At 44.1% G+C, this 21,878-nt stretch overlaps 1 protein-coding gene across 2 annotated transcripts in view; it reads right to left on the minus strand.

The window, feature by feature from the left end:
* The window catches only part of LOC141117111 (matrix metalloproteinase-18-like), a 1,147,747-nt gene that overhangs the window by 534,225 nt on the left and 591,644 nt on the right, over nt 1–21,878 (minus strand). For both annotated transcript variants that reach the window (XM_073609736.1, XM_073609735.1), the window contains exon 4: nt 17,466–17,700. In XM_073609736.1, the coding sequence (XP_073465837.1) occupies nt 17,466–17,700 (235 nt within the window). The remainder of the gene's footprint in view (nt 1–17,465; nt 17,701–21,878) is intronic.

The following is a 21,878-nucleotide window of genomic DNA, read 5'->3' on the forward strand; positions in this document are numbered from 1 at the left end:
TGGACCGTTTCTATTTCTATGGGCTGCGATGGGCTAGGTGGTAAATATAATTTACGGATATAACACACAAATTGCCGCCCCTGCGGGGGTAAGGCGCTACATATATATATATATATATATATATATATATATATATATATATATATATATATATATATATATACACACACACACACTATTGCCATATTGGTGATACAGAAGACAAAAAAAATTTACACTCATTGTTTAATATGATTTACCTGTCAATCAAGCTAAAATGGACTGTTTGAGCATGCACCACAGTATCCAATATCCATCAGGAATGAGAAACTGCACACCTAAATATACAGGAAATCCTCTGATTAAAGTAACTATTTCCATAGTTCCAACTTCCACCCCAGAACACCAAACAAGCCAATATACACAGTTAAGCTGCTAGATACAGTAGGTGACTGCGATATTGTGTCAATTTCGCCTCTGTTATCGGTAAGATGTGACACCTGCAAGCCCCGTCACGGGAGCCAGCGCCAAGCTGGCTCGCTCATCAGGAAAGGAAAACTGGGTTTTTTCCTTTCACGATGAGCGGCAAGCATTGCTGATAGGTGTCTGGTATGAATCATGAGGGGGAACGCCGCGCCAAATTTTAAATAAAAAACCAGCATGGGTTTCACTCCAGGGGCATACCAGGCCCTTGGGTCTGGTATGGATTTTAAGGGGAACCCCTACGCCGAAAAAACTGCATGGGGGTCCCCCCAAAATCCATACCAGACCCTTATGCGAGCACGCAACCCGACCGGTCAGGAAAGGAGGTGGGGATGAGCGAGTGCCCCCCCTCCTGAACCGTACCAAGCCGCATGCCCTCAACATGGGGGGTGGGCATTTTGGGGCAGGGGTGCGCCCTGCGGCCCCCCCACCCCAAAGCACGTTGATGAGGACAAGGGCAGACGGAGGGCTTATCGGAATCAGGGAGCATTACAGCGGGAGAGAGCGTCGTGTCAACATCGGAAGATGGCCCGGTCTTCTCCGTCGTCTTGTTCCCTCTTCTCTTCCGATGTTGACACGACGCTCTCTCCCGCTGTAATGCTCCCTGATTCCGATAAGCCCTCCGTCTGCCCTTGTCCTCATCAACGTGCTTTGGGGTGGGGGGGCCGCAGGGCGCACCCCTGCCCCAAAGCACCCACCCCCCATGTTGAGGGCATGCGGCCTGGTACGGTTCAGGAGGGGGGGCGCTTGTTCGTCCCCACCTCCTTTCCTGACCGGCCAGGCTGCGTGCTTGGATAAAGGTCTGGTATGGATTTTGGGGGGGACCCCCACGCCGTTTTTTCGGTGTAGGGGGTTCCCCTTAAAATCCATACCAGACCCAAGGGCCTGGTATGCCCCTGGAGGGAAACCCATGCTGTTTTTTTATTTAAAATTTGGCGCGGTGTTCCCCCTCATGATTCATACCAGACACCCGTCAGCAATGCTTGCTGCTCATCGTGAAAGGAAAAAAACGCAGTTTTCCTTTCCCGATGAGCAAGCAAGCGCGAGATGTACAGTACCCTGTCGCTGAGAACCAGCGCGATAGGATCGCGCTGAAAACACATTCTCGCGGTCAGGTACTGTATTACTGCGTATGATCTGACCCAGAAGGCAGAAATAAACATCTAAGACCCCTTTCACACTGGAACGTTTTGCAGGCGCTATAGCGTTAAAAAAAGTGCCTGCAAACCGCCCCAAAACAGCTGCTCCAATCACTTCAGTGTGAAAGCCTGAGGCGGTGAGCTGGCGCTGACGCTGGTGGCAGCATGGTGTGAAAGGGGTCTTATAGGGCGTACACATGGTCGGACTTTGTTCGGACATTCTGACAACAAAATACTAGGATTTTTTCCGACGGATGTTGGCTCAAACTTTTTTTGTCTACACACGGTCGCACAAAGTTGTCGGAATTTCCGATCGCCAACCACGCGGTCACGTACACCACGTACGACGAGACTAGAAAAGGCCAGTTCAGAACTAAGCGCGGCACCCTTTGGGCTCCTTTTGCTAATCCCGTGTTAGTAAAAGTTTGGTGAGAGACGATTTGCGCTTTTTCAGACTCGTGGCTTTCAGATCGTTTTCTGCCGTTCAGTTTGTGCTTGTGGGTTTGTATCTGCTCTTCAGTGCGTGCAGCAAATTCCGCGTGACTTTAGGTAGTCATTGTATTCTTGTTCGTTCGTTACTGGTTTTCAGGTCGCTCTTCACAGGCCTTGCTGTTCTTCAGTGCGTTCTGTTACTTCGTTCTGAGCAGCCGACCGTTTTCTAGCCATGTTTCGTATGCGTACTCCTCGTAGAGTTCGTGCTGTGCGGGGGCTTGGTGTTGGGGTCCTGACCTTGACACAAGTCCAGTCCATGAACAGTGTGGGGAGGAGTTCATGGACCAAGAATTGGTTGCTTCAGCATGACCAGTTCTCTCATATGCCTTTGCTCCGCGAGATCCGTGAGAATAATCCTGATGATTTCAGGAACTTTCTCAGGATGACGGACCCCATGTTTCACCGTTTGTTGGCTTCGCTGACCCCCTATATCAGCAGGCAGGATACCTGCATGAGGCAAGCCATCACTCCGGAGCAGAGGTTGGTCGCTACCCTGTGGTATTTGGCGACAGGGAGAAGCCTGCAGGACTTGAAGTTCTCGACAGGCATCTCCCCCCAGGCTCTGGGTATCATCATCCCAGAGACCTGTTCTGCCATCATCCAGGTCCTGCAGAAGGAGTATATGAAGGTAAGATTTTTATCCTTTTATATCACATTTTATTGTATTGAATGTTTGATAATATCTTGTATTTCTTTCCTCATTCCCTAATTACCATGATTGTAATATGCTGTGAATGTCCCCTTTGTTCTCATGCATGCTGGATTTTTATGTAATTATTATTTTAGGTCCTTCATACATATTTGCCGTTCACTAACCTCCCCAGCATGGTGTCTCCTGGCCCTATATTCACCTCATGTAGTCACTTAACAATGTATTTTATCAGTTCCATAGTAGTGCTTTACCCCAAACACCCCCTAAAATGTTTGGAAATGTTATTTTTGATTTAAATTCAGGCAGAGTGCCAGAGGCTTTTTTTTTGTGTTGTCCCCAAATAATTTTTAGTAACCCTCCCTCCCCCAACTGCTAAGTCAGCTGATCCCAATTCTCTATCTATCCTCAATCATCTATCTGCTGACTTTGCCAAACCCATACACACTATACCCACCTCTTTACTGGTCAGATTTATGGATGAATTCCCCAAAGCATGTAGTGCAAGGGCCTGCCTGTATACTTTCAAATGGTACTGTTTAAAGTTTTTGTATCCTATTATTATCTTGACAGGTAATAGCAGAATGTCCAAATGTCCTCAAATGTGTACAATGTGTATTTATATCTTTGTATTATGACACTTCTTACCTGTCCAGTGGGCTGCCAATAGTGTAACTAAGGAGGGGCTGTTCCAAGTAATACCCATTATTTAGGCATTCATCTCTCAATGAAGTGAAGAGGGTTACCTGTCCAAGATTTCCACACACCCCCTATAATGTTAGAAATGGCCCATGAGAGGGGGGGAGGGGGAATATGATAGGTGTACCTTATACTTTGGCCTTGTTAAATTCCCCTTACTAAATGCTATCTGGAGGTTGCCCCATAATGTTTGTGTCTAATCTGCTTGCCATGTTTCTGTGAAAAAGTAGTAATGCTTATTGTTTTTTCCTCAACAGTTTCCTTCCACGCCACAGGAATGGCAGACTGTGGCCTCCCACTTTGCCCAGCGGTGGGACTTTCCTAAGGGGCAATTGATGGGAAACACGTCCACATAGTCCCACCACCCAACTCGGGGTCGTACTATTATAATTACAAGGGGTTCAATAGTATAGTGATGTTGGCGGTGGTGTTGGCTAATTACGACTTCTTGTATGTGGACGTGGGGAAGAATGGCCGGATGTCCGATGGTGGAGTCATCGCCCAGACGGAGTTCTACAGGCGTCTCCAGAATGGCAGCTTGGACTTGCCAGCTCCAGAGGCCAATGTTGAAGGACTCCCATTTGTGTTCATTGCTGATGTAGCGTTTGCGCTGGGGGACCACCTGATGCGGCCATTCCCAATGAGGACCCTCACCCCGGAACAGAGGGTTTTTAATTACCGGCTGGCCAGAGCCCGAAGAGTGGTGGAGAACACATTTGGAATCCTGGCCAGCCGGTTCCGCCTATTTATGACACCCATCCATATGACGGAGTATAAACTGAACCATATTATACTTGCGTGCTGTGTTCTCCATAACTTTTTAAGGAAACATTCGGCCAACTATGCTGGCTCAGTTGGGCCTGAGGCCAGAAACATACATCAAACCACACTGACGGCGCTTGAAAGTGGCCGTTCTGGCTTGCCCTCCCTGAGTGCCCGTGATGTCCGGTTACGCTACCTGGAGTTCTTTGCGGGTAGGGGGGCTATCAATATGCCAGACAATCTGTGAAGCCTTTTTATACTAAAAAAAAAAAAAAAAATTCTTTGTGGACATTTACTGCTTGTGTTTGTTTTAGCTGACCCTGACAGAAATGTTTTGAGTGCAGAAAATGGCGTGATTGTGTAACCTTATACAAAGCACTGTTGGCTGTTATTTACTAAATGCAAAAACACATTTCACTACAAGTGCACTTGCAACTGCACTTGTAGTGCAAAGTGGATTTGCCCTTAGGAAATAACCCCCATTTTCTCATAAAACAACAATTACATCACCCCAAAAGTGTTGTAGCATTGAGACAATAATCCACACATTCTTGATTAACAATCTTTTTAATACCTGCACAATCACATGTGCATTTACCAAAGGTTTTTCAAACAAACCAACATGTTTGTTGTATAACAATTTTTGTGGTGGCATTATCCAAAATCAAAATGTCCATTTTATAGAAAACAGGCCTGTGTAAAACCAACAAGAAAAGACACAAATCTTGAACTTACAAACGTCACATTTGGTCGAATTTGAAGGCAATATCAGACATGAGTATTTAGGAACTGTGTTTGATATTGCGTTCAGATGGGGGGAAATCACCCCTGGAAAAGCCAAATTTGGAAGATGCACACAAATTTCCCAATGTCAACATGTGCTAGCTGCCATCACGGGGGATCAAGGGATGTGTTTTGGGGGAGAAACCCCTTCCTCACCGCTACTTTATTATTGAGGAAGGGGTTGCACCCCCAAAACGCGTCCATTGATCTCCCGTGATGGCAGATAGCACATGTTGACACACTGTGCGCATCCTCCAAATTTGGCTTTGGGAAAAATCACAAAAACATTTAGCACATTGTAGCACACAAAAGAAGAAAGTGATTTGGAGGGGTTTTAAACTCACCCCAAAACATCAATGATGTTTTTATATTTTGGAATAACATCATTGATGTTTTGCTTGATGATTTCCAATTGTAAATTACACCCCATGATCTCCCCGATCAGGATCTGGGCACTTTCGGATGTGAAAGGATCTGGATCCACAACATCACGATCACCTAAAAAGAGAGGAACCCCAAAATAAATTTGGTTTAAAAAAAATGCCGCCATCCATCTCTTATCTGAGCCTGTGGTTGCAGACACTCACCTGTTGTGGTGACTAGTTCCACCACGTCTTCATCCTCCTGCTCAGCTTGTGTTGGGGGGATTTCCCCTTCTTCCAGAGGGGGGGCTCTGGTCTCCTCAGATGAGGGGTGTCCTCCGAGTCTTTTATCCCCTATGTCAAACAAAAATGGTATACTTAGCACACAGATATTTAATGTCAGAACTATAAATAGGAAACATTGCTTGGAAGTGAGGTACAATTGTCTATTTTAGCAGAGTTCCAAGATGTAGCTTTTTTAGTGTCCTTTGTCAACCTGCAATACTTTACCTGTTTTGTACAAGCTTCACAGATGGAGACCCCCCTATAGTATACACTGGAGCACCTGTGTGGCCCCCCTAATAAAAATGGTGTTCTTGTGTCCCACACTATAGTGCTCCAGTGTCCAGATGTGAAAACAGCTGCTCAGTGTCCTCTCCTTACACAGAATCTAGTTTGCATTTCATTCTAGTAACAAAGCCATCTACACAACCCAATTCTTTGAAGACAAGTATAGGGCGTCAAAATGGTGGCCAAATGCATATGGGCTAAACAATGGTATTTTATAGTTGGAACGAAAAATGTTTGATCCGAACGAATAATGTGCCCATGAACATGAAAGTTGCCATTTTAAACTGTACAACAGTTCCTAAAAGCACATGGAGCAGCACGAACGTAATAAACACAAAAAGAATAGGAACACAGCACAACTACTTACTTTTTTGCAGCACTCTCCGGATCTTTCTGTACTGCTCATGTTCTCGTAATTTCAGGTCCGACCACCGCTTCCTGAGCTGATCTTTCGATCGTCGTACCCCGAATTTCCGCTGCAGACTCTTGACCACTTTCGCAATTATCTTGGCCTTTCTGACATTGGGGTTGGGGTAAGGCCCATACTTTCCATCATAGTCGGCCTTCTTCAGGATGTCCACCATCTCCAACATCTCCCCAAAGGACATATTTGAGTCCTTAAATCTCCTTCTGGATCGGGACGTTTCAGGCTCCAGCCTTTCCTCCCCCTCCTCCTCGTTGCTACAATTAGCACGCACCTGCTGTCTATCCGCCATGTGCTCTTCCCCCACTGCGCCGAACGAAAAGGGGCGGGGAATAGACTAGAAAGAACGTCAGGGGCGGGCAGAGTTATACGCATGCGCAGTGTGTATAAAGCGTAACACACGTGCGTATTACGTACGATCTGTGAGCGGAGGAAGGAGCATCGGAGACGCCGATCGTGATAACGAAGGTAAGATCTAAACTTGCGCCTATACTGGTTCGAAATGGAAGCCTATATTGTAACAAGATTAGGGGAGTTTTGCCTGACATTAGGGTTTGTCTTGTGTTGTGTCTTGCAGAGAAAATGGATGGGTTCAACAACCACAATTTCCTGCCCCTGTTCATAGACAAGTACAGGGAGCTGCCCTGTCTGTGGCAAGTGAGACACCCCCACTATAATCACAAACAGAAGAGGCAGGCAGCGCTGGAGAAACTGCTGGAGTTGGTGAAGCCGGTGGTCCCCACAGCAACCAACCCTTATTTAAAAGCCAAAATTGGTGGCTTGAGGAGCACTTATCTTAGGGAGCGCAAGAAGGTCACAGATTCCCAGAGATCCGGAGCTGCAGCAGATGACGTTTATGTCCCCAGACTGTGGTACTATGAGAGACTGCGATTTCTGTCAGACCACACTGAAGTCAGGGAATCCCCCTCCACTCTTCCTTCCACTCCAGCTGAGGCTTCTGATGTCCAACCTGGGCCTTCCAGCCAGGAAGAAGTGGAGGAGCCCAGCTGGAGTCAGGTATAGCATTCTTCTACAGATTTCTGGTCAATAAATAAATGATGTTTACTAGATGTTATTATTGATCACTAATTACTGATTAAAAAAAGTGTTTTACATATCAATAGACAGTAGTGGGCACCCAAAATTGGGACAAAAATGAAAAATGCTGGGCTCAGAAGGATAGTCTGTTATATTTGTTAACATTCAATTTGCAGCAGTCAGGAGGTGAAAATTGTGTGTGATTGATTGAAAAAATACTAAAACTATGTCCCTTTTTCATACACAGGAAGACCTCAGCCAGGAGGAGGTTGTGGAATGTGGCAGTCAGGAGGAGGTTGTGGAATGTGGCAGTCAGGAGGAGGCGGGGGTTAGTGGCAGCCAGGAGGAGGTGGGGCTAAGTGTCAGCCAAGAGAAGCCTGGGACCAGTCGCAGCCTGACTGAGTCTCAAGTCCCTCCCCTCCGCCTGCCATATAAACGAGCCAGGAAGGCCACTCCGAGTCCCGTGCAGGATTCAGCGTTCAGGCTGATCCAGGAGGCTTCTGCGTCCCTCAGAGCCTTACCCACTCCTGAAGAGGCCTTTGCCTGCATGGCTGCCACCAAATTGCAGGGCATGCAGGGGGGTCAACGCAGGCTCTGTGAGGACCTGCTTTATAAAGTCCTACGTAAGGGGGTGAGTGGGGAACTAACACCCAAGACCGACGTGGTTGAGTTGGACCATCCTCCTCCTCCTCCTCCTGCTGCCACAACTCCACCACCACAGCCACCGCGTGGAAGGAGGCGTGGAAAAAAGACCAGAGAGTGATGACCCTGGGTTCAGTCTGGTCTGACAGAAGATGCAGTCTCTTGTATGACCACAGCCTGGGGACACAGATGTCATCTGCTGCTTTCCGGATCTCTGGGACTTCTGGACCAGACTGCCCTCCCTTAGATAAGGACTCCTCAGGCCACCAATTTGGCTTTCAAATTATTGATGTGTGCCCTGGGGGTCCAAGGCTTCGCCCACTTCTGCAGTTTCTCCAGCGTTGCCTCCCTCTTTGTTTAGTTGTGACCCCTTAATACAATTTTTTAGGTAAATTATACTCTCCTGTGTGTGTTTTCATCCAAAAATGACAGTTTGTTGGTGAGGATTCAGGTACATTTCTAACATAAAATGTGAAATTAACAAGGGACAACAACACCAAACAATCTCCTACAGATTAAATAGAACAACATATCAATGGTGTTGTGGGAACTTGTCCCAAAAAACACACACAAACATTTTCGGGAGTACAAATCAAAATCGCAAAAAAAATAAAAATAAAATACAAACACAAAAAAAGAATCTACATTAAAGCCAAAAAATATGTAAAAAATATACAAAAATATGTTGTCAGATGTGAGAAATCAAAATATATTGAGGGAATCACGATAAATAGTAACAAAATAAGTTTGTGAGAAGTGTGTGTGAATATGAGCAGCAAAAATACTTAATTCTTGTCACATTATAAAGAAAAAGAGAGTGCGCTGTATTAAACCATTTTGAACATTGCAGCGTGACGAAAGTGCTGTATCCATTGCGAACGCTAAGTTTACCAGAACGAGCTGTTCCGTCTTGGAATTTCTTCTGAGCATGCATGGCACTTTGTGCGTCGGAACAGGCCACACACGGTCGGAATTGACGCGATCGGATTTTGTTGTCGGAAAATTTTATCTCCTGCTCTCCAACTTTGTGTGTCGGAAAATCCGATGGAAAATGTCCGATGGAGCCCACACACGGTCGGAATTTCCGACAACACGCTCTGATCGGACATTTTCCATCGGAAAATCCGACCGTGTATACGGGGCATTAGAGTACTAGTAAATTCCTTCCATAGGCAGCATTTTTGTTTGCATATGACTGGATGATGCAAGTCAGCAGAGCTTCACCTCATTCACTAAGCTCTGAGGAAAATTCTCTTGCAAAATACAACTTCCCTTGCAAATCGATCAACCCACTTATATTAAACAAACTCCATATTATCCAACGTAGGAATGAGATAGAGATATTGGCTGGAGATACTTCACAGGCAACTGGTTTTCCTCAGCCCATCCAGTGCATTCTTGTGATATAGTGTCCTGTGAGCCACCACTAACTACCCAACCATAAGGGTCTCCAAAACCAATGCTTTTAAGTTAAATTAGCTGCTAGCGTTACACATGCCTCATAAATCATGCAAAATTCAAAATAAACTATACAAATACGCTGCGCTATCAGAGAATCATATAGCATACAGTACTAAAATATGCAATCCATGTAGTGTTACTTTTAAAGTGATAATGTGCAAATGTGTGGACAACTCAATAGCAACAATAATATATATAACAAAAAAATCATGAAATCCTTTAAAAAACGCAACAAAAATTTCATGAATTTATATATATATATATATATATATATATATATATATATATATATATATATATATATAATTCATGAAATATATATAATATATATATTTATACACAAAATGATGAATATATATATCTCCTGCTGCCCTATCTTTAAACTTCCACATTTACTGCTAGCTCTATAACAAACACACTGCAATAGCAATATTACTGGTGATTCATTCTCAACTCCATGTGGCTTGAGTGATCAAGAGAGGTAATTAGCTTTACGACCCTAGCCTGTGTTTGTAGATGGTCTGGCACTGGCCATCTCCTCCCCATATTCAGGTGTCTCACATCAGACCCAATAATGACCAACTGAGAAATGCATCCCAGCTTAGTCTCTCTATAAATTTATGGCAGCTTATGGGGTGGCGCAGACAGGGGCATGGCGCAGACATCATGGCTCTTTCCTGAGTGGCTCTGTCACGAGTGATGCGCAGTTTCACCGACGCAGTTTAACTAAAGCTGCATGAACAACAGGAACTCTGCTCCACTCTGCAAGACGACAAGCAAACCACCTTTGAAATTTATTTTATATATATTCTCTATCCACTAACATGCTCCTTATTCTCTTCCTTCTCACATTGGTGTCTTCTATCCTCAAATTATCTTTACTCTACCCCTCCTCTCTTCCCTGCAGCATGCACATATCACCCTCACTCCTACCCTCTCCCTACTATGGCACCCATCATCTCCTGCAGTTGCTGCACCCACATGCTGACATAAACACCAGGGCCACTGGACACGTGCGCTCATGCACATCCCACTCCCACCTTGCCTTCCTCACCCTCCTCCTTCTCCTAGTCTCAGGTGACATTTCTCCTAATCCTGGTCCGCCATTTTCCAAATGCAAACCACATATCCAATACCCCTCCCCCTCTGGCAACCACCGCAATCCACTCAGTTTAATTTCTATCCCCCTGCTTCCTCAAAGCACCCCACCAATCTCATGTGCCCTTTGGAACGCCCGCTCCATCTGTAACAAGCTAACATCTGTACATGACCTCTTCATCTCTCATGGCTTGAACATACTCGCCATAACAGAAACCTGGCTTCAAAATTTTGACTCAGCTTCTCCTGCTGCCCTCTCCCATGGTGGTCTCCATTGGACTCACTCCTCCAGACCCAACAGACAGAAAGGAGGTGGAGTTGGCTTCCTTCTGTCCCCACAAAGCACCTTCCAAGTCCTTCCTGTCCCTCCCTCTCTATCCCTCTCTTCTTTCGAGATGCACTGTATTTGTCTGTTTTCTCTCATTTCTCTGAGGATTGCAGCAATTTATAGGCCTCCAGGACCGGTATCGCGCTTTCTTGATGACTTTGCTGCCTGGCTACCCTACTTTCTCTCCTCTGAAATACCCACCATTATTCTTGGTGACTTTAACATTCCTGTCAATGTTAACAGCCCAACTACAGCTAAACTTCTCAACTTAACCTCATCTTTTGACCTAACCCAATGGACACATACTTCCACTCACTCCAATGGTAATACCCTTGACCTTGTATTCTCCCATCTCTGCAACCCTGGCAACCTCACCAACACCCCCTTTCCTCTATCTGATTACAACCTCATTACTTTCACTGTATCCTTGCCTCCAACCACCCATCCCTCCAAGCAGCAAACAATTACTTGTAGAAACCTTCGCCACTTTAACCCTTCTCTTCTCTATTCTGCTACTGACCACCTATATGACATAATCTCTCCCCTGTCCTGTCCTGACCTGGCCACTTCTGTCTACAACAGTTCACTCTCATCATCACTAGATGCACTTGCTCCTCTAACCACACGCAGAATTAGGCCCCGACCGTTACAACCCTGGCAAACTGACAACACTAGAAATCTCATGAGACATTCCCGTGCTCTTGAACGACTGTGGCGTAAAACCAAATGCCTGCAAGACTTCACCCTATATAAATCTGCCCTTCTAAAATACAATTCATGCCTCCATGCTGCCAAACAAGCCTACTTTGTCTCTCTTATTAATTCCTTGTCATCCAGTCCCCGTCGGCTCTTCTCAACCTTTAACTCTCTGCTTCGTCCACCACCCCCTCTACCCACTAACTCACTCACTGCCCAAGAGATTGCCAATCACTTCAAAGACAAGATCGATGCAATTCGTGAGGACATCTCCACTGTGCGTACGTCTTCCCCACCCATCATACCTTGCCCAGCAGCACATTCAACACTCTCCTCTTTTGAATTGGCTACTACGGAAGAGGTTACAAAAATTTTCTCGGATGCCCACCTATCCAATTGTCCCTTGGATCCTGTTCCCTCACAACTACTACGGTCACCCTCTTCTTCTATCCTATGCTCCCTCACCCACATCTTCAATCTCTCCCTTTCTAGTGGCATTTTCCCCTCCCCTCTAAAACATGCGCAGATCACTCCCATTCTTAAAAAGCCCTCACTGGACCCTACCGACATGAACAACTTAAGACCCATCTCATTACTCCCATTCACCTCTAAACTTCTAGAACGCTTAGTCTACAACCGTCTTAGCTCCTATCTCAATGAAAATAACCTTCTTGACCCCTTACAGTCTGGCTTTCGCTCGCAGCACTCCACGGAAACTACCTTACTAAAACTCACTAACGATTTACTAACTGCTAAAACCAACAGCCAGTACTCCATACTCCTACTACTTGACCTCTCTGCGGCCTTTGATACTGTTGACCACCCGCTCCTTCTTAATAAACTACATTCCCTTGGCCTCCGAGATTCTGCTCTATCCTGGTTCTCTGGCTATTTATCACAGCGTTCCTTCAGTGTCACCTACAACTCTGTCTCCTCCTCTCCATTGCCCCTTTCTGTGGGGGTCCCCCAAGGCTCGGTCCTTGGACCCCTTCTCTTCTCTATCTACACCTCCTCCCTTGGTCACTTAATAACTGCCCACGGCTTCCAATACCACTTATACGCTGATGACACCCAAATCTATCTGTCTACTCCTCACCTCACTCCTTCAGTTTCCTCTCGCATTACTAACTTACTAACTGACATATCAGCATGGATGTCGCACCACTTCCTTAAACTAAATCTCTCTAAAACTGAGCTATTAATATTCCCCCCCGCCCGTGCCCCCCTCCATGACTTTTCCATCAAAATCAACAATGCAACCATCAGTCCCTCCCCTCACGCCAGGGTACTAGGTGTAATCCTAGACTCTGACTTGTCATTTCAGCCTCAAATCCAATTGTTGTCAAAAGTTTGTAGAATACACCTCCGTAACATCTCTAAAATTCGCCCTTTTTTAACAAATGAAACCACCAAGCTCCTCATTCACTCCCTTGTTATCTCTCGCCTTGACTATTGCAACTCCCTTCTCATTGGCCTACCGCTCCATAGGCTATCCCCCCTTCAGTCTATCATGAATGCTGCTGCCAGACTTATCCACCTTACCAACCGCTCAGTGTCTGCCAACCCTCTACTTCAATCCCTACACTGGCTCCCAATCACCCAGCGAATTAAATTCAAAATTCTAACCACAACATACAAAGCCATTCACAACTCTGCCCCAAGCTACATCACTAATCTTGTCTCCAAATATCACTCAAATCAACCTCTCCGCTCTTCTCTAGACCTCCTGCTTTCAAGCTCTCTCATCTCCTCCTCCCATGCTCGTCTCCAGGATTTCTCCAGAGCCTCTCCCATCCTCTGGAACTCGCTACCTCCATCTATCCGGCTATCCCCTACTCTTGTTACCTTCAGGCAATCCCTGAAAACTCATCTCTTCAGGAAAGCCTATCACGTCTCCAACTAATCTACCACTTCCACCAGCTCATTCCCCACAGTTACAACCTTTTGTACCACCTGCCCCACCCTATTAGATTGTAAGCTCTTCTGAGCAGGTCCCTCTTAATCCTATTGTATTGTATTATAACTGTATTGTCTCCCTTTTATATTGTAAAGCGCTGCGTAAACTGTTGGCGCTATATAAATCCTGAATAATAATAATAATATATACCAGTGAAACATATGAACATTAAAATAAAGTGCTGAAGTGTAATGTGCAATTTTCAAAATAGTCCATATGTGCTCCAAAAATCCATGCGACTGGGTAGCAACTGCTATTGCGTTTGTGTTCAGTCTATCAGTCACACGCCCTAAGGTGAGCAGCTATCACCTAGGGGGGAGCACTTGTGTGTGGATACAGCACCTGACCTCTGGCATTTCACTGAATTGCATGGATTTTTGGAGCACATATGGACTATTTTGAAAATTGCACAATACACTTCAGCACTTTATTTTAATTTTCATATGTTTCACTGGTATATATATTCATCATTTTGTGTGTGTATATATATATATATATATATATATATATATATATATATATATATATATATATATATATATTCATGAAAAATTTTTTGCGTTTTTTTAAAGGATTTTTTGATTATTTTGTTATATATATTATTGTTCCTATTGAGTTGTCCACGCATTTGCACATTATCACTTTAATAGTAACACTGCATGGATTGCACATTTTAACACTGCTATATGATTCTCTGACATCCAGTGCATTCTGACTTGTGAAAAACAGATGATCACTTTCTTTTCCAAATTCCCTTGTTGGAATGTGAGCACAATAAGGGGCAGCACAACAAGCAATTTGATCCTTTGCCAGTGACTGTAATTAATCTACAGCTAGGCCTATGTCCCTCATGTCCAACTTGGCTCTTGTGAAAAGGTCTACCTAACAAGCAAAGAACCATGTTGTGAAAGGACATTGGCATTTGTTAAATGTACTAACAAACTGTTGGATTATAGAGTTAAGAATGAAACTCATATTCAATGATTCATATATACCTTTAAGTAAAATAATGGAATTTATGCTTTACATATTGTTTACATTCTTAACACAATTGTTCTAAACAAAAAAAAATAATCATTATACATTACCTTTAATGTACAATTTTATTTTTTTGCAATGATTATAAATCTGATCAAAAAAATGAGACCTGAAGATCCTGGCTTGTATTCTAGCTTATTTTTTCCATGGAGATTCTGTGATATGGTGTTATGCTAATAAGAGAATCTTTCAGTTTTGACAGCCTTGTTGATTAACTGAACTATAGTTGTAGATTCTAAATGCTAAAGTTGTACAGCATTAGCAATGGTCAATTACTGGTAATATATAAGAACCCATTATCACTGCCAAGATTGAGATTTGTATATGTAGCACCCTCACTGGAGGATGGGGTAAACAGTTCAATCTCTGTATTTGCGGATGATACTAAGCTAAGCAGGGCAATAACTTCTCCACAGGATGTGGAAACCTTGCAAAAAGATCTGAACAAATTAATGGGGTGGGCAACTACATTGCAAAAGTGGTTTACTGTAGAAAATTGTAAAATAATGCATTTGAGTGGCAAAAATATGAATGCAATCTATACACTGGGGGGAGAACCTCTGGGGGAATCTAGGATGGAAAAGGACCTGGGAGTCCTAGTAGATGATAAGCTCAGCAATGGCATGCAATGCTAAGCTGCTGCTAATAAAGCAAACAGAATATTGGCTTGCATTAAAAGGGGGATCAACTCCAGAGATAAAATGATAATTCTCCCGATCTACAAGACTCTGGTCCGGCCACACCTAGAGTATGTTGTCCAGTTCTGGGTACCAGTGCTCAGGAAGGATGTACTGGAAAAGGAGTGAGTACAAAGAAGGGCAACTAAGCTAATAAAAGGTCTGGAGGATATTAGTTATGAGGAAAGGTTGCGAGCACTGAACTTATTCTCTCTGGAGAGAGACGCTTGAGAGGGGATATGATTTCAATTTATAAATATCGTACTAGTGACCCATAATAGACATAAAACTTAACAAGACATGTGGCCACTCATTAAAATTAGAAGAAAAGAGGTTTAACCTTAAATTACGTAGAGGGTTCTTTACTGTAATGCCCCGTACACACGGTCGGACATTGATCGGACATTCCGACAACAAAATCCTAAAATTTTTTCCGACGGATGTTGGCTCAAACTTGTCTTGCATACACACGGTCACACAAAGTTGTCGGAAAATCCGATCATTCTGAACGCGGTGACGTAAAACACGTACGTCGGGACTATAAAAGGGGCAGTAGCCAATAGCTTTCATCTCTTTATTTATTCTGAGCATGCGTGGAACTTTGTGCGTCGGATTTGTGTACACACGATCGGAAATTCCGACAACGGATTTTGTTGTCGGAAAATTTTATAGCCTGCTCTCAAACTTTGTGTGTCTGAAAATCAGATGGAAAATGTGTGATGGAGCCTACACATGGTCGGAATTTCCGACAACAAGGTCCTATCACACATTTTCCGTCGGAAAATCCGACCGTGTGTACGGGGCATTAGAGTGACAAGGATTTGGAATTTCCTTCCACAGGTGGTGGTCTCAGCAGGAAGCATTGATAGTTTCAAAAAACTATTAGATAAGCACCTCAACGACCGCAACATACAGGGATATACAATGTAATACTGACATATAATCATACACATAGGTTGGAACCTCACCTACTATTTAACTATGTAACAATGTAACCCCTTGCTAGAGTAGGTACATTTTGTTTAGCTCCCCTGTAGGCAGAGGAGCATGTGTTAATTTTGTTTAGGAGTGAAGTGGGAACGGGGATCAGTTTATATGGCCATGGTTATGTGTGTAGTAAGACTGATTTAGAATTTCAGCTAAGAAGCCATTCCTATATACTATGCTAAGAACATTTGTGAGATCTGTACACTGTATTTACAGGCTGTGGTTAAGACACTGAATTCACCCTTTCACCCCCCCTTAACACAGACGCCTGTGTTTAGCACACTGATGCACACTTTCCTATAGCTAGAGAATGTCAAGCTGATTAGCAAGAAAGATAAGGAAACCGCAGCAAAAAACCTGCAAACTTTGCAAGAGTACAAAAAGAATTCGCTTTGCTAAATCGCTTTGCACCAATAAGAGTAGGTTGACTGCTTAAAAAGGGTTAAAAGGTTAGAATGTCTTATAACGAAAATGTATTGTCTGTTCACTTGTGACGTAATGTGATGGAAGATATATGTACACTGTATTCACTGTATTGGACATCTCTTGGCATGTAGACACGAGTCGGGTCAGGAGTGTCCATTCTTTTCTGGCCAGAAGAGTGGAATAAAAATCTCTCATACCAGAGTTCATTGTCCAGCAGTCATTACTGATATCCTACCTAATACTTGCTACTTCAGGAGGCTGGGCAGTGCTTCAAAGGCTGTGGCTCTGTTACCTCCCTCTGTCTTCTGGAACTCTCTGGATATTTCCAGAACATAGTGGGTGGAGAGACAGAGGCTGCAACCTGAATATGTATGGAGTTTCCACCAATTCCCAGGGAGGCAGGGCCCAGAAGGTGGGGAGACAACCCATAAATACTCAGAAGCCTGGTAGTCTGGGAGAAGAGTCCAGGGTTCAGTCACCTGAAGGTGACCCCTGTGCTGGGGACTCTTCCCCTTGGCCAGAAGGAAAAAGCAAGAGAGATAGAGAGAAGTGGGAAGCTTCAAGTCTTCATTCAACCCAGTCACAGCTATGTTCAGGAACTAAACACTAAAAACCAAAACCCCTAGACTGTTTCTTGAGCCAGCTGGAGTGTATGGACAATTCCTGTTGCCTGGCTGTGGGTGCAGTGTGGGGAAAAAAGGCCCAAATTCCAGCAGGTCCTTCGGGGGTAGCACTACATATAATTTTGAATAAAAACGTATTTAAATAAATGTACCTTTTTTTTCATTAATTGTCCACTTTTCATCATTGTCAAGGTGTAAGTCCCCATCAATGGATTTCTTGCTTTTGCGAAATGGTGGCATGAAGGCATGGCCTAGGACACGTCCTGGGCCATCAAAGGCATTTCTTTCACCATCATTATGCAAACCAGACACAAAAAATATGTCAATGTCAGCTGTTTGATTGACATTCACTTCTACAAATTTTAGTGGTGTTACAGCCTCCCAAACCTGTAAATGAAGAGTAATAATATTAGTTAAAACATTCAAATGCATTTTCTTTTTTTAGCTGGCCAATGTGCAGTTAAAACTCTATTTTAAGAATGTAAAAAATACTCAGACCAGAGATTAGCATATTCGATACCTGTTTAGCAGTGATTTTAAGAGGTAATTGTTAACATACAGTTATGTCCTGTCATAAATGACAGATTTCATGTCTCCTAGACAGCAGTAAGCAAGAAAATAAGCATCTTCTTTGAGTAACATGCTGCTTTGGTTTTCTGTGACTTTTGCTGCCACCTTGTACAGATACTCTGTATATACGGAAAGAGACTGTTCTTTTGTCAGTGAATAGTAGTAAAGAGTGACTGCAGAAATACCTTAAACTATGGAAATGTCTGTATGGGTTAAAGGCCTAATTCACAAATGTGAATGGGGCCACTTGCAATTCAGCAGGGTTCCTTGCAATTAGCTGTCGGCAGGAACCCCCATTGGAAGCAATGGGAGCCTGACAATTAGGGTGACCACATTTCCAAACTGCCATTCAGGTACACCCCCCTCTCACTCATCTCACACCCCAGATAATAAGTGACCTACACAAACACAACAAAAGCACCCACACACTTATAAGCACCCCCAGAAACTGCTCCAAACCCAGCTGACAATCACCCAACTCACAGCACGCCCCAGTTGATAGGTGATACCCACACATACACACAGCACTTCCCAGATGACAAGTGCCCCACTCACAGCAGTTCCCCTCACCACCAAGATGATATGCACCACACACACAAAACCTAGATACGTTTCCAAAACCGACCTGACAAGCACCCACTCACAGCACCCCCAAGGCGATAAGTGTGCGGACATCATGTGAGGGAGAGGTAGATTCTCAGCAAGAACAGACAATGCTCATGGCCACAAGGTGTACTAGGAAAAAATGAATTTTTGTTCCAACACTTGGGCACTATTTTTAAATGCATTTTTGCACAGACAACACCTCTATGAACTTTATGTTAAAAGTTCTCCACAAAATATCCTGCAATTTTTTTTTACGATTCCTAAATATGTAATTGTGAACCAAAAAAAAAGAAAATCTTATGGTTCTTGTTTTGCTTGTAACTTTACTTCTATTCATTTTAGCAACACAATATATCTCTCAAACTGACAATTACAAGTGCCTAACATTTGAGACAGATAAAGGTGCATTAAAGTGTTGTCAACTGCCCGTATTTTATGGGCAGCCCGTAAAAACGAGGCACTTTTCTACCTACCCGTAAATGCCCGTAATAGAGAAAAGCGCCAGTAAAAAATTGCCGTGACCGGGTCAACTTGAAACTGCGCATGCTGTATTCGGCCGGTGCCAGCAGGCGGGTCTGGAGGGTGGACTTGACAGAGGCTGGGCTGGCAGCGTGCTACTACTGGCAAGGTGAGTGATGTCATGGAGCATCCCGCCAGGCCCACCAGAATTTAATAACAGTCACCAGGAGGCGAGCTGTGCAGGCGGAACAGAGGAGCCCTCGTAGTGGTCTGTCCTGATGACCCAGACTCCACGGGGACAAAGTGACAGCGTGACAGCCCAGCCCAGACATCCATAGCATGAGCGGACCAGCCCAGGGCAGGCACACCTTAAGGTAATAAATAGAGGAGGGATGGAGGTAGGAGGGATGGTGTGATGGTGATAGGAGGGATGGAGGCAGGAGGGATGGTGTGATGGTGACAGGAGGGATGGAGGAAGGAGGGATGGTGTGATGTGACAGGGGGTATGGAGGCAGGAGGGATGGTGTGATGGTGACAGGAGAGATGGAGGTCGAAGCGATAATGTGATGATGGCAGGAGGGATGGTGTGATGCTGACAGGAGGGATGGAGGCAGGAGGGATGGTGTGATGGTGACAGGAGGGATGGAGGCAGGAGGGATGGTGTGATGGTGACAGGGGGTATGGAGGCAGGAGGGATGGTGTGATGGTGACAAAAGAGATGGAGGTCGAAGGGATAATGTGATGGTGGCAGGAGGAATGGTGTGATGGTGGCAGGAGGGATGGTGTGATGCTGACAGGAGGGATGGAGGCAGGAGGGATGGTGTGATGGTGACAGGAGGGATGGTGTGATGGTGACAGGGGGGATGGAGGCAGGAGGGATGGTGTGATGGTGACAGAAGGGATGTAGGCAGGAGGGATGGTGTGATCGTGGCAGGAGGGATGGTGTGCTGGTGACAGGAGGGATGGAGGCAGGAGGGATGGTGTGATGGTGACAGGAGGTGATGGAGGCGGGAGGGATGGTGTGATGGTGACAGGAGGCAGGACAAAAGGGGCAGCTGCCCTGGGCCCCATCATTGTTGTCTCATACTTGCCAACTATCCTAGTTTAAATTCCCTTGTCCCTTAAAGTTTTAGTCCTGTGCTGTGTCCCGATATCTCAGTGTGAAGTTTTGTAATGCTGCGTACACACGAGCTGACTTTCGACCAGACCGAATCCGGCAGACAATCCGACCGTGTGTGGGCTTCATCCGACCTTCAGCTGACTTTTTCTGTCGAAAGTCTGACGAACTTTAGATTTGGAACATGCTTCAAATTTTTCCTCCGGAACTCTGCCGGACCCAGTTCCTATTGAGAAATCCGCTCATCTGTATGCTAGTTCGACGGACAAAAAAACGACGTATGCTCAGAAGCAAGTACAAAACAGAAGCGCTCGGTCTGGTAAAACTAGTGTTCATATTGTAGCTAGCACATTCCTCACGCTGCAAATTCTGCGATCGTTGAATGCAGCGCATTATTTGTCTTCTTTATAATGCTAGAAGAACAAAGTTATTTTGCTGCTCATATTCACACAGAGTTCTCACAAACTGATTTCTAGATTATTTCTCTTTGATCTCATGAATGATATTGTATTTTTTAAAAGCCCGATCTCCATACTAATGTTTACACATTTGTTTTTTGGAGTGATCTTTTATTATTTTTTATTTCATCAAGATCTTTTTTTAGGATGGTTACAAAATTATTGTATAGTGATCTCCATATATATATATATATTTTTTTTTTTTGGTGTAAAGTTACCACAAGAACTTTTTTTTTTTTTTGGTGTAAAGTTACCACAAGCTTCTTTATTTATTTATTTATTTATTTATTTTTTATTTATTTATTTATTTATTTATTTTGATGTAAAGTTACCACAAGAACATTAGATATTTTTATTTTTTTAGAACCTCAAGGAGGTTGTTGTCCCTTATTAATTTGACATTGTCTTTTAAAAATGTATTTTAATAAAAACACATAGGCAAGTATTTTCTGAAAATAAAATATCCATTTATTCTGGTTAACAAAATAAAGATGAAGTCAACGCTGGAGAAACTTTTGGAATTTGTGAAGCCTTTTGGCCCCAGGGCACACATGAAGTCAGTGGAAAAGAAAATTGGGCTCTTGAGGAGTCCATATAATAGGGAGCACAATCTGGTCCAGGAATCCCAGAGATCAAGAGCAGCAGCAGATGACATATATGTCCCCAGGCTGTGGTACTACACCAGCCTGTGCCTTCTGTCAGATCAGACTGAAGCCAGGTCATCACTTTCTTCTCTTCGTTGCAGCGTTCCCTCCACGCTATGACACCAGCATTTTTTTAAGCTGGTGACAAACATTTTTGGCCACTACTGTCAATTGATATGTAGACATCATTTTTTGGATACAATCCTTAATAGGTAATCAATTAGAACGTCTAGTTAACATAATAAAATTAGGACACTAAATATGTCTAAAAATAATATACCTGGCTCCGGATGGTCGCATCTGGTTCTTCCAGGATGGAAGTCCCAGGTTGGTCCTCATCAGCCTCTGTTGGGGTGGAGGGAAGGGTGCAGGGATGGGTGCAGGGAAGGGGCGAAAGTGATTCCCTGGCTTCAGTCTGGTCATCAAGAAAATGTAGTTTATCGAAATACCACAGCCTGGGTACATACATATCATCTGCTGATGCTCCTGATCTCAGGGAAGTCTGGATCTTGTTATGCTTCCTCCTATACATATTTCGCAAGATCCCAATTTTCTTTTCCAAAATCTCCACGGTTGCTTCTGGGATGAAAGCCTGCACAAATGCTAGAAGTCTCTCCAGCGTTAACTTCCTTACTGGTTTAATGTAATATTGAGGGTGTTTGACCTCCCACAGATTCCTCATCTCCCTGTACTTCTCAGTAAATGGTATCA

The sequence above is a fragment of the Aquarana catesbeiana genome, linkage group LG13 (genome assembly GCF_042186555.1).
Source record: "Aquarana catesbeiana isolate 2022-GZ linkage group LG13, ASM4218655v1, whole genome shotgun sequence".
Taxonomy (NCBI): domain Eukaryota; kingdom Metazoa; phylum Chordata; class Amphibia; order Anura; family Ranidae; genus Aquarana; species Aquarana catesbeiana.